This window comes from Maniola hyperantus, chromosome 14 (assembly GCF_902806685.2).
Source record: "Maniola hyperantus chromosome 14, iAphHyp1.2, whole genome shotgun sequence".
In the NCBI taxonomy this organism is placed as follows: Eukaryota; Metazoa; Arthropoda; class Insecta; order Lepidoptera; family Nymphalidae; genus Maniola; species Maniola hyperantus.
Window position 1 is genome coordinate 4,090,689 of NC_048549.1, and position 12,093 is coordinate 4,102,781.

Genomic DNA, 12,093 nt, shown 5'->3' on the forward strand with positions numbered 1-12,093 from the left:
ACTCCTTAGCACCTAACATGATTATACTTGCTCGAATGTCAGTGTTTGCATGCAAGTTAGTATTGCACACAGATACATAGTACAAGTTCATGTAGGTTTTTTAAAATATATTTTACTACTAAACATGTTAATATTTCACGTAAAGAACCATCATTATAAATTATCTTGACGTCTAGTGATATTCATTGTAAATTATAAATCAGCTCGGATTCACTTTCTGAGGTAACGCCGCTTTTTATTGTCTAAAATGTGAAGTAAATTTTTTCACGAAGGTATAATTTTTTTTTTATATTTTTGCCCAATCCAATTTCACTGTAGATATAATTAAATTGTTAATAATGTACCTATGTTGTTGTTATGGTATGTCTTATAGTGAATGTTCCTGATATAGCTATTATTAATCATTTATTATTATTATCCGAACAAAATAGTTGTGAGTGAAAATGCGGTAACTGTAACTGAGTTAAGAGATCAGCTTTCTGTGCAAATCGTAAAGCTCATGTGCCAATAAAATGTCAAATTTAAGAAAGTTGTATGGGCAATGCATTGAACATGGTCCTTCGAACCAGATCAATGTTCCAATTTGCCTTTTATTCACAATAGAAAACTTATTTGCCTTACAGAATTTTAGCTATTGTAAGTAACTCGGAAGTATCTATTTTTACAAAAGATGTGTGCTGAAAAATTGATTGACAATACAAACGATAAAGGTTCGAATATATCAATTAATGTTAGTTAATAACTTATAGTCGCGATTTATTAATCACCATGCTACACCATGATATGTTCGTATTGGAAATCTGTCAAAAGTCAAAACATCATTAATCGTTATCGTGCGATTGAAAAATTGGGCGTAAATGAGAACTTACATTTAAAATGTCATGTTATGTACATTTAACATACTTATAATAAATGTTTCACGGAAACAGCTCTTAACGATCTGAATGAAATTTTGTATTTAGTTTTACTTTCCATTTCCAAGTAAAACATCCGTGAGATCCTGTGGGAAAAACCGAAAGACGCCGAGGAAACTCGGTCTCAGATACTTAACATTAATTGATATGATACGATGCGTTTCCCTTGCATTGTCGTTATCAGAATAGATTTTACAAATCTTACTTTGATTCTACTAGAGTATGAATGAATATTGTTGTTAATTGTGTGATAATTTTTAAATTTTTCCGTGCCACATGAGCTATCAACGATTTAAGTACCTACATAATTATGTATATTTTATCTTTACTTATTCTTAACATGATTTTCTCCCAACTTTTTAGTTATTAATGTCAAGACTCATTTCGACAAAAATATTCGACTTAAAAGTTCACTGAACTACCAAACTAATATAAAAATAATCAAATTATGGTTTTTTCAAATCTGTTAAGTTTTTTTTTGTGTGTAAAAATCGAATAATGTGTCGTAATGTGACTTGATAGTCTTGACTAATATAGGAAAGCATAGAGTTCAAAAAAATTTATGATTTAGGTACATGACAACTCTACAATTATTAAGTAGAGTCCTATATAATATTATATAGTAATTAATCTCGATTAATATATTATGACAGACTGTCATTGTCATTGACAGTCATATTGTAAAAAAATTCTCGGTGCACCATTAAAACATTATTACATTATTACAACATTAAAGAAAGCATTCTAGGAGTTTCTAGTCTAAATCAAAAATAAAATATGTATTTCGATGCAATGAAAAATATCGAAGGAAAAGACTAAACTAAAATTATATGAAATAGCGGTAAAATAATATTATGTGCAATAGAAAATTTAATATATCAAATAGGTATATATACAAAATCTGGATCTTTTATATATATCAATGTCAGCGGTCTATCTACTTAGGATTAAAAAAAGCTATACAGTTTACTTATCTATCATTATTTCTTTTAGGAGAGGTTCTTGATTAAGTTACGTTTAATTTTAGTTTTTAAGATCCAAGGCTGTATTAAAAAGGAGTGTTTCCCATTGTTTATAAACGTTGTATTGCGTTCAATAAAGAACTGTAACTTGGACGTCTCACTAATTCAAGCCTAAAACAGAAGGGCAAGTCCCATGTGCTTGAGGAGTCTCCCTCATCATCAGATGCTAAGAAAATGAAGCCGATCTGAACGCGGCCACACGTCTTTCAGACAGCTGCGATATAATGCATACATGATACATTTTGAGAACTCGCTCGCCATATTTGCTCTGTCAAGTCAAAAGTACGATAACGTAAAGTCCTTAACTTAAGGGTGAACCGTACTTTTGACATGACAGTTGACCTAATAATAGTTAATATAGCGCGTGAAAAGTCATTTTATACGGACTGTATCTCATTTGTTATAAAAGTTACAGTTCTTTTAATGGATACTAGGGTTTTCTTTTGTCAATAATATTGAATGTGTGTAAATACTTACTCCTACCGGTTTTAATGGACTAACCGCCGTACTCAGAGTGGCTAACCGTTACTTAAAATTGAGTTAAAACGAGACAGATTTATGTGAGAGATATAGCTCTGTCTCGTTTTAACTAAACTTAAGTAACGATTAAGCTACTCAGTACGGCGGTAAGTTAGGAAGATCAAAGGAATGATAATGAAATTGACGTCCGTTACAATCGGATTCCTATGTTGTTAAAGTGGATGTGTGTGTGACTAATTATTATAAAAATAACCCTTTATTTTGGTTACAAATTGGTGTTATAAAAATTTTGTGAATAAAATATGATGTAATTCTGTATGTTGTTTTTTATTTTAAATTAAACCAGAGTAAAACAATTACATTACATTCCCATAACTATTAATTCTATGATATCTTCCGAATTATTTTTCAGTTCCCACGATATTCTGTAAATAAATAAATGGGCAGGTTAATGCATGTATACCTTAATACTTTACAGCCAACTACTGAATTGATTTTGTTTATTTTTCAGAGGATGCAAGTTAAAAATCTTTAAGATTAACCTCTTAAAAATACTGAATATTTTTCTCTTGGACATATTTTCTGAAAACGTTTCCAAGCTGCAATCAAGTCAAAGTTGAGATATTCATACTATCAACAAACTGGTTACGTCGTCTATTTATAGATAGACGATTACAGTAAAATGACAATTATTGCATATTATTATCATTTTACCGTAATCTGACCAGCGGCGGGGTGATTCGCAAACTCAGTGTCTAACACATAATGGGAGCCACCGAGCTCATTTTTAGGGTTCCGTTCCTCAAAAGGAAAGACTGAACCCTTATAGGATCACTTTGTTGTCTGCCTGTCCGTTTGTCTGTCTGTCAAGAAACCTACAGGGTACTTCCCGTTGACCTAGAATCATAAAATTTGGCAGGTAGGTAGGTCTTATAGCTGGCATTAGGGGAAAAATCTGAAAACCGTGAATTTGTGGTTTAGCACAAAAAAAATTAAATTGTGGTCATAAACTAATACTTAGTATTTTCAATTCTCGAAGTAAGATAACTATATCAAGTGGGGTATCATATAAGGGTCTTCACTTGTACATGTCAGATATTTATTTATTTTTATGCATCAATAGTTTTTGAATTATCGTGCAAAATGTCAAAAAAATACGACTGTTGCACAGAACCCTCGTGCGAGCCTGACTCGCACTTGGCCGGTTTTTTTAATCCATTGATGATTTTTTACGAAAAAGTGTTTTAATATCACCCAGTGAAGCAGCTAGAACTAACCAACCTCGGTGGCTGTCATTCAGTGTTAGACACTGAGTTAGCGAATCACCTAGCAGTTCATATTTTTTATTTGATTGTACAAAATCTGGTGAGTTAAAAATCTGGTAAACTGCTCATGAGCGTTTTAGACTTGATGTGGGTTGGAACGTTTCCGAAAAAGTTCGCCCAATAGAATTCTTACCCGTACTCTAAATTTGAAGATAAGGTAGAGAAGCGTAAATACAGCCACCGGCAGCAAAACTATCATTACTAGTGTCCAACCGGCGATACCCACTGTTTGCGAGCAAGAAGTCATTCCCGATAGGAAAAATATCTGAAAATATAGTATTTTTGATTCCTGACATTATGGTGGAGATTTTTTTTACTGTTTTCATATTTAATTTAAAAGTGTATCTAAATGAGAAAATGCTATTTTTAAACTGACTGCATTTTTCCCTATCCTGTTAATATGCAGATAGAAATAAAATCTAAATTAGGTGGGTTTCATATAATATCGGAAATCCTGCAGAATTAAGTTATTTTTTTGTCAGTGTTATTGTAAATCATAGAGCTGCAGACTACATGAGTTTGTCATTAAGGCACCCTTACAGTGGGGACGCCGGACGATTATTTTTTCTCGTCATCTCATGGTGTGGTGTGCGGTTTCGTTGGTCTTTCAAAAACAGCGCCATCTATGAGGCTTTCAAGGAACACGCCCGGGAAAGTTCGTCATTGAGATTAAATACGAATTACCAAAAGCACAAAAGGCGTCAAAGCCCAGCAGATCCTCAGGAACACGCAAGGGTACTCCCCCACTGCGAAGTACACGTCTTCACAGAAGGTTGTCTGCCCGTAAACGTAGGTGACGACAATGGCCACTGTTGCTGCCAAGGAAATACGGGGCTTGGAGACCGGCCATGTCATGAGGAAGTTTAGGATGTACATACCACCCTGAAATAAGACAAATTATATTATCTTAATTCTAACTTGACCAAATAATATTTTCCTTAAGAGCGATCACGCACTTATCCGATCCGAATCCGTGAAAATACGGATATAAAAAATATCTACGTCATACCTAGGTTTGTCGTAAGCTACCATACAAATAGTTCTATGACAACTTCGGAACGTACTTTCACGAACTCGGATCGGATAACCGTCGTAAAGTCACAAAATTTCACGTTTTAACTCAATCTTAAGTCTGAGCAAAGTCAAAGTGCGCTCTATAGATCTCAGTCTAAGGTTGAAATCTATAGAGCGCACTTCGACTTTGCTTAGACTTAAGACAGAGCTAAAACGAGACAGATGTATATCTCTCACATAAATCTGTCTCGTTTTAACTCAATCTTAAGTCTGAGCAAAGTCAAAGTTCGCTCTATAGATCTTAGCCTTAGACTTGTGGCAACTACTTACGTACTGCAAATGCTCAGGAAAAGTAAGGTTTACCTGTGTACATAACGTCATGATGCCAATAAAACAGAACAGCACACAAATCAGTACGAGGAAGGCCCAGGCTATTTTTCTTATTGATCGACCAGTGAATGTGGACATGATTGTTTGCACAAGTAAAGCCTTAAAACAATACATATTTGCTTATATTTTAGTACTTGACACCTATGTTACTCGCGGAAACGCGTAAGTGCCGGGTTATGCACTTCAAGACTAAATACTACCTACTTATTATACTTTCGGGTTTATTGTTAGTTTATGGTAGCTGGGGAGCTCAAGAGGGGATTTTGGGATTTACTCGAGCGTGGCAGATTAAGACAGGGTAAGTTAATTAAATAGATGCAGAAAAGTGTGCATTTCATTGATCTGACAATTTGAGTGTGACATAAGGAAACGGAGAAGTCACAAAGTTTCAACATCTGACGCGCACGATAAATATTTTTGGTTCTATTTTCTTAAAAGCGGTTACATCATACCTTTTTTTTCTTTTTAGCACCTAATCTTCAAAATCCAATAGGTCCTCACGACGCTCGAATAAATCCCTATTTAGCCTCTTGGGCTCCCCTACTATTAAGCGTCGTGCAAAGGGCGTCGCTTGCGCATTTTTGCTAGGGGAAATGTATTTACTTCTTAGGAATATTAGAGACCAAATTAAGGCAAGCACCTAGCTACAGAATAAGTAATTTTAGAAAACTTACCGTAGAACAAACAGAAAGCACATAAAGTGTGAAAAATATAAGTGCAGACCAAACTTGACTGCCCGGTATCCTTGCCACGTAATCTGCCCACAGTATCATTGAAGACGATGAACCTGTAATAAAAAAATAGGTACAAACCTACATACATACATAGACTGCTAAAATTATAACCCTTCCTTTTAGCTTTGCGCTAGTCAGGTAAAAAATTGATGCACAATTTGAATTTAACTTTAAACGTTTAATCTGTGGTCAAAGTGAATTTAGTTAAGCGTTTGGCGTTTAATGCAATAAGCGTTTTCATAATAAGTTGCTCGGATATTTTCAAACTATTGAAAAAGAACGCTTATTTTACCGGGCGGCAAGTTTGTCGCTCGTTTGACACCTCCCAGGGCACACGTGCAGAGAGGCATATAAGGTAGTTCCTGCGGACTTGAGCGAAATGAGTGAGGTGAACTCACGGAATCCTCCTGTTCGACTCAATCTTTTATACCTGGGAAGTGATATTAACCTACTTACTTACCTTTCAAAATAGTAGACCAGGTACAGCCTACTAATTAAAGGTTTAAAAAATATATACCTTTCCAAATATTGGTGCTATTGTCGTAATCTTTGTACAAGGCCCCGTGCGCCGCGCCGAGTATGAGCGCGCTCACGGTGCAGCTGAGCTTGGACACGCCGAACGCGAACATGGACGTGTTCGCGAGCACCTGCTTCTGCTTCGGGCAGTATGACCCCAGCATTATCAGTGTACCTTGAGACACTGCCATTTCTATAAACGCGTATTCTAGAGCTTCGCGCCATATCTGAATAAAATACCTTTAAAATGAAAGAACGCATAAAGTGAGTAGGTACTTATTCATAATAGCGAAGGTAAAGGTTGTCTTGCACAAAAGCCTTTATTTCGTCTACTTCATAAATAAAGTGGTGGACCGTTCAAAAGATCCATCTTTTAGGTACGATTAAATAAGTTAAACCCTGCATTGGTAGGATATCATATACGACTGTCAAAGATACATAAACTCTAAGGGGGTTTGTGCACTCATCCGTGAAATCACGGATTCCGTAAAAATACTAATCGAATGAGTATTTATGAGATGGACATCCGCTAAAGGATTTTTAAAATACAACTCCTAAGGGGGTAAGATAGGGCTTGAGATTTATGTAGTCCACGCGGACAAAGTTGCGGGAATAAGCTAGTTTCTTATATGATGGTAAGGAACCCTTGGTGCGCGAGTCCGACTCGCACTTGACCGATATTTTTAATAAATACTTAAATAGATACAGTACTTGGCAGAAAGTAATGTACATCGACCTTTAGAAGGCGATAGCAGATTTGTAGAGCGTTGTCTCTGTCGTTGAGACCGACAAAATGTCATATAGGTATGAGTGACAGAGACAACGTCCTACAAAGCCGAAATGTCATTCTAAAGGCCGATGTACATTACTTTCTGCCGCGTACTGAAAGTGATTAGAAAAAGCTCACCTGTATACTATCAAACAGTACATTCCAATCGCAGTCGTAGAACATTCGGGAAGCTCCGTGTAAGCGCAGCACGCCAAACACACTGCACAGGACGAAGAACGCTAACACGTCCTTGAATAACACCAACTAAAATGATTGTAAGGAGTAGGTAAGTATCTTAATATATAAAAGTGACTGACTGACTGACTGACTGATCTATCAACGCACAGCTGAAACTACTGGATGGATTGGCCTGCAATTTGGCATGCAGATAGCTGTTATGACGTAGACATCCGCTAAGAAGGGATTTATGAAAATTCCTTTCCTAAAAGTCTTCCTTTCCTTTTTTTTATATATTTAGACTAGCTGATGCCCGCGACTTCGTATGCGTGGATTTAAGTTTTTAAAAATCCCGGGGGAACTCTTCGATTTTCTGGCATAAAACCCACAATACCCATGCAAAAATTCAAGTCGATCCGTTGCTCCACTGCGACGTGATTGAAGGACAAACCAACAAACAAACACACTTTCGCATTTATAATAGGGGTAGTGATTAAAATAAAATTAATGTCGAAGGTCGGAATAGGTAAACCAAAAGTTAATATACCTTCGAATAGCTGTATATCCGTTTGCAGGCGATGAAATAGACTAAAACCCACGATATAAGGTAGTACACTGTCAGGTCAGGAACCACATTGCCCAATCCACCATTAAACCCGTCCCGTTTGAGATTCAGCACGAAGTTACTGTTGGGAAATAGATTACGCTCAAGCACCCGCTTCTTAAGTATTGTTTCAAACATTTAAACCTGCTGGTCGATTCCGTAAAACCTGTATCAATCATCATTACAATCGCAATTCTAGTGATTGGCTGAATTTATGATATTCTTCTTGCAACAATGAATTGGAGGCAATAGTGAGCGAGCGTCAACCAATCAGAGGTGATTGCGATCGTGACATTGTAGCTATCATTCTACCGCAATCGCGCAGAAGCTCCAATTCTCTAGTCCTTTTGTCACTGAGTATGAATACCTCTTCCTTGGACTATCGTCGGTTGTTAGAATTCCACACCTAAAAACGCAGCGTTGGTAGATCCCCACTAGGTGGACAGAAGATATTAAACCAGTCGCAGGGAGCCACTGGATCCAAGGCGGTGCAAGACCTTGGCGTGTAAAATTCGTGTGGGTCATCATCATCATGATCAACCCATCACTGCACCGGCTCACTACAAAGAACGGGTCTCATCTCGAGTGAGAAGGGTTTTGGCCATAGTCTACCACGTTGGCTATGTGCGGATTGGTAGACTTCACACATCTTTGAGAACATTATGGAGAACTCTCAGGCATGCAGGTTTCCTCACGATGTTCTCCTTCGCCGTTAAAGGCTAAAGCAAGTGATATTTAATTAATTAAAATGCACATAACTCCGAAAAGTTAGAGGTGCGTGCCCGGAATCGAACCCCCAAATCTCCGATTAGAAGACGGACGTCCTTACCACTAGGCTATCACAGCTTATTATTATTTGTATATTATAGTCTGCTAACTACATACATATAAAGGTTTTACTAACAAAAAGAAAGACTGTGGCGGTGTTTCACTACCGTTCGTCAAGGGGCGGTGTCTGGCAGCGCAGGGCGGGCTGGCTGCAGCGGCGCAATGGAGCCACGGCAGAAACGAGTGAAAGGAGTGCACCACCATCGACAGACACCAAGCGCTTACCGCGCCGAGTGATAATGCCAGAAATGCACATGAAATTATCATTGCCAGGCCAACCCCTTAAAAAGAATAATTTACTAAACGGCATATTTAAAGGTCTGCACAGATGAGGGGGACATTTTTTCACGGCTTAATCGTTGAAAATTGACAAAATCAGAGATAGCTTACATCCTGGAGATGGAAAAGGAATACTTTAATTCCAAAAGATCGAAGAATTGCCACAGGATTTTCAAAAATTTAAATCTATGCAAACAATGACGCGATCAGATAGGCCTGCTTACGACCGTTTAACAGTTTTTAACGTTTAGTACAGATATAATTTGAAGGGAATTAAAAGCATAGGTTACTTTTTGTCATGGAAAATCAAAGAGTTCCCACAGAATTTTCAAAACCTAAATTATAGGGCACGAAGACGCGATTAGTCAGTAATGAAATAAACCAAAGTTACCTCTAGCGACAGGCGCCATATCCCAACAATTCAGCACACCCTTCTTCGTTACTACACCTAATGCCAATTCCAGATAGAACGAAGGGTACACAAAGATCACACTGAATACGTTGTAGAGAAATAGAAAGGGCAGGTGTCTCCGAAAGTCATGCACGTAAGGATGCCACCACAGTTGCACGATGCCGATGCAAGAGGACATGACCAGTTGTCGGTAGGTGATGTTGTTCGTCCATCGATCTGGGATCTATTGGAAAAATAACCGATCAAGTGCGAGTCAGACTCGCGCACCGAGGGTTCTGTACTACAATCGTATTTTATCGACATTTTGCAAGATAAATCAAAAACTATTATGCCTGAAAATTAATAAAAATCTGTTTTAGAATGTACAAGTAAATCACTTTCATATGATACCCCACTTGGTATAGTAATCTTACTTTGAAAGTTGAAAATAGCAATATTTGTTCATGAACACATTTAAATTTTAAGAAACCTAGTGGTTAGGACGTCCGCCTTATAATCGGAGGTCGGAGGTTCGATCCCGGGCACACACCTCTAACTTTTCGGAGTTATGTGCGTTTTAATTAATTGAATATCACTTGCTTATACGGTGTAAGAAAACATCGTGAGGAAACCTGCATGCCTGAGAGTTCTCCATAATGTTTTCAAAGGTGTGTGAAGTCTACCAATCCGTACATGGCCAGCGTGGTAGACTATGGCCAAAACCCTTTTCACTCTGCGAGGAGACCCGTGCTCTGTAGTGAGCCGGCGATGGGTTGATCATGATGATGATGATGATGACATACACTTACCAAAGGATCTTCAGTGGACTCCGTATCAACAGAATCCGTAGTTTTCGTGCGACTGCTCTGTAAGAAATACCTTTGATTAGAATTTATATGGATATTTTATTGACAAAATATACAGAGGCGATTTAAAAGATTGTACTTACCGAACTCTCACTCATTTTTATTGCAACAAAATTGATGAGAAAACGAAATAATTATATTTCTAAAAATATTTTGTATGAATGTCAAAACAAACTTGACGGTTTCTTGACAGTTGACACATTCAAATGTAATATAGATTCAATAAAATAATGCGAAAATTAAAAAACAAAATCAAAGCAATAAAGTCTCACTGGACATTAAAAAACCGGCCAAGTGAGAGTCAGGCTCGCGCACCGAGGGATCCGTACTACAGTCGTATTTTTTCGCCATTTTGCACGATAATTAAAAACTATGATGCATAAAATTAAATAAAAATCTGTTTTAGAATGCACAGGTGAAGCCCTTTTATATGATACCCCACTTCGAAACTTTTTTTTTGTGTGACGTAACCACAAATTCACGGTTTTCAGATTTTTCCCCTTATGTCTGTTATAAGACCTACCTACCTCTTAAACTTCATGATTCTATGTAAGTAGGTAAATCCCTAAAGTAAGTAAGGAAGTACCCTGTAGGTTTCTTGACAGACAGACAGACAACAAAGTGATCCTATAAGGGTTCCATTTTTCCTTTTGAGTTCCGTTCTGGTAACATCCAGTTATTATACCTTTCTATGTAAATATGCTGTGTTGTCTTATGATATTATTATCTTACTGAATATGGACGTAAGAATTTTTTTACCGATTTTTCCGTCGAATTTAAAAAAAATGTAAGTAAGATGAACATCTATTAAAATGAAATACAATTTTTGTTAATATAACAAAATTTATTTTCATATCGCCTATACTAATTAGCTACATAGGTACACTAAGTATCCGTAGCACAACTAAAATAAAACGATAAACAATATATCAACCCCATTAAACTATTATTTGGCTTACAGGACTGAAACCGTTACACCACAATCTAAAAATACAAAAGGAAAAGGTGACTGACTGACTGACTGATCTTTCAACGCACAGCTGAATCTACTGGACGGATTTTGGCATGCAGATAGCTAATATGACATAGGCATCCGGTAAGAAATGATTTTTGAAAATCCAACCCCTAAGTGGGGGTAATATGGGTTTGAAATTAGTGTAGCCCACGCGGACGAAGTCGCGAGCATAAGCTAGTCATAAAAATACACACAAGGTATTTAAAACTTAATTAAAAATAAACTAAAGTAGACCAATCCATTGTACACAAAACTTTGCCGGACACGTGTAGTACGTGACAGGTTGAAATGGCAATCGGGAAGGGAACGACCCGCACACCCGCACAGCCCTCGCACTAACCCGGTGCGGGCGAGCGCGGGTGACGCGCAGGTGTGCGGGCCTTTTCCCTCGTCTCATGCCCTCATTGCCATCTCAACCTGTCGTGGACTATACAGAATTGTACCTAACTGAATTGACAAGACGAGACGAATAGTATTGCCATCTCTTTCATAATGTTGTCGATAGATAAGGATGGCCTTAGTTTAGTTTTTAAGTCATGTCAAATGACTTTCTTTTATTTTGCATACAAAGAAATCAAAATTTTACTAAATCAAACCTAAGGAGCATATTCTAACTAAGCATACCCATTCTTGTGAATATATTATTGAAAGTGTCTAGGCAGCCTAACAGGCAGCTTAACGGTTGTTAATTAATTTAAAATACGGCCACAATCGAAGTTATTCCATTAAAATTGAATTTCAATACTTATACTAGTTAATTGCTAATGCG

General features: G+C 37.1%; 1 protein-coding gene across 2 annotated transcripts; it reads right to left on the reverse strand.

Annotated features, from left to right (window-relative positions):
* Window positions 1–2,639: 2,639 nt before the first annotated feature.
* Window positions 2,640–12,090, reverse strand: LOC117988597 (sodium-dependent proline transporter-like). Of its 2 annotated transcripts, XM_034975755.2 has the most exons (12): window positions 10,393–12,090; window positions 10,253–10,309; window positions 9,444–9,687; window positions 8,850–9,054; window positions 7,889–8,027; window positions 7,303–7,428; window positions 6,397–6,622; window positions 5,820–5,932; window positions 5,119–5,244; window positions 4,426–4,623; window positions 3,875–4,006; window positions 2,640–2,841 (listed from the first exon to the last, which is right to left on the reverse strand). In XM_034975755.2, the coding sequence occupies exons 1-12, from the start codon at window positions 10,405–10,407 to the stop codon at window positions 2,818–2,820; spliced, it is 1,605 nt and encodes a 534-aa protein (XP_034831646.1). In that variant the 5' UTR covers window positions 10,408–12,090; the 3' UTR covers window positions 2,640–2,817. The 2 variants fall into 2 exon arrangements, with proteins under 2 accessions (XP_034831646.1, XP_069359039.1); XM_069502938.1 differs by lacking the exon at window positions 5,119–5,244.
* Between the last annotated feature and the right edge of the window lie 3 nt (window positions 12,091–12,093).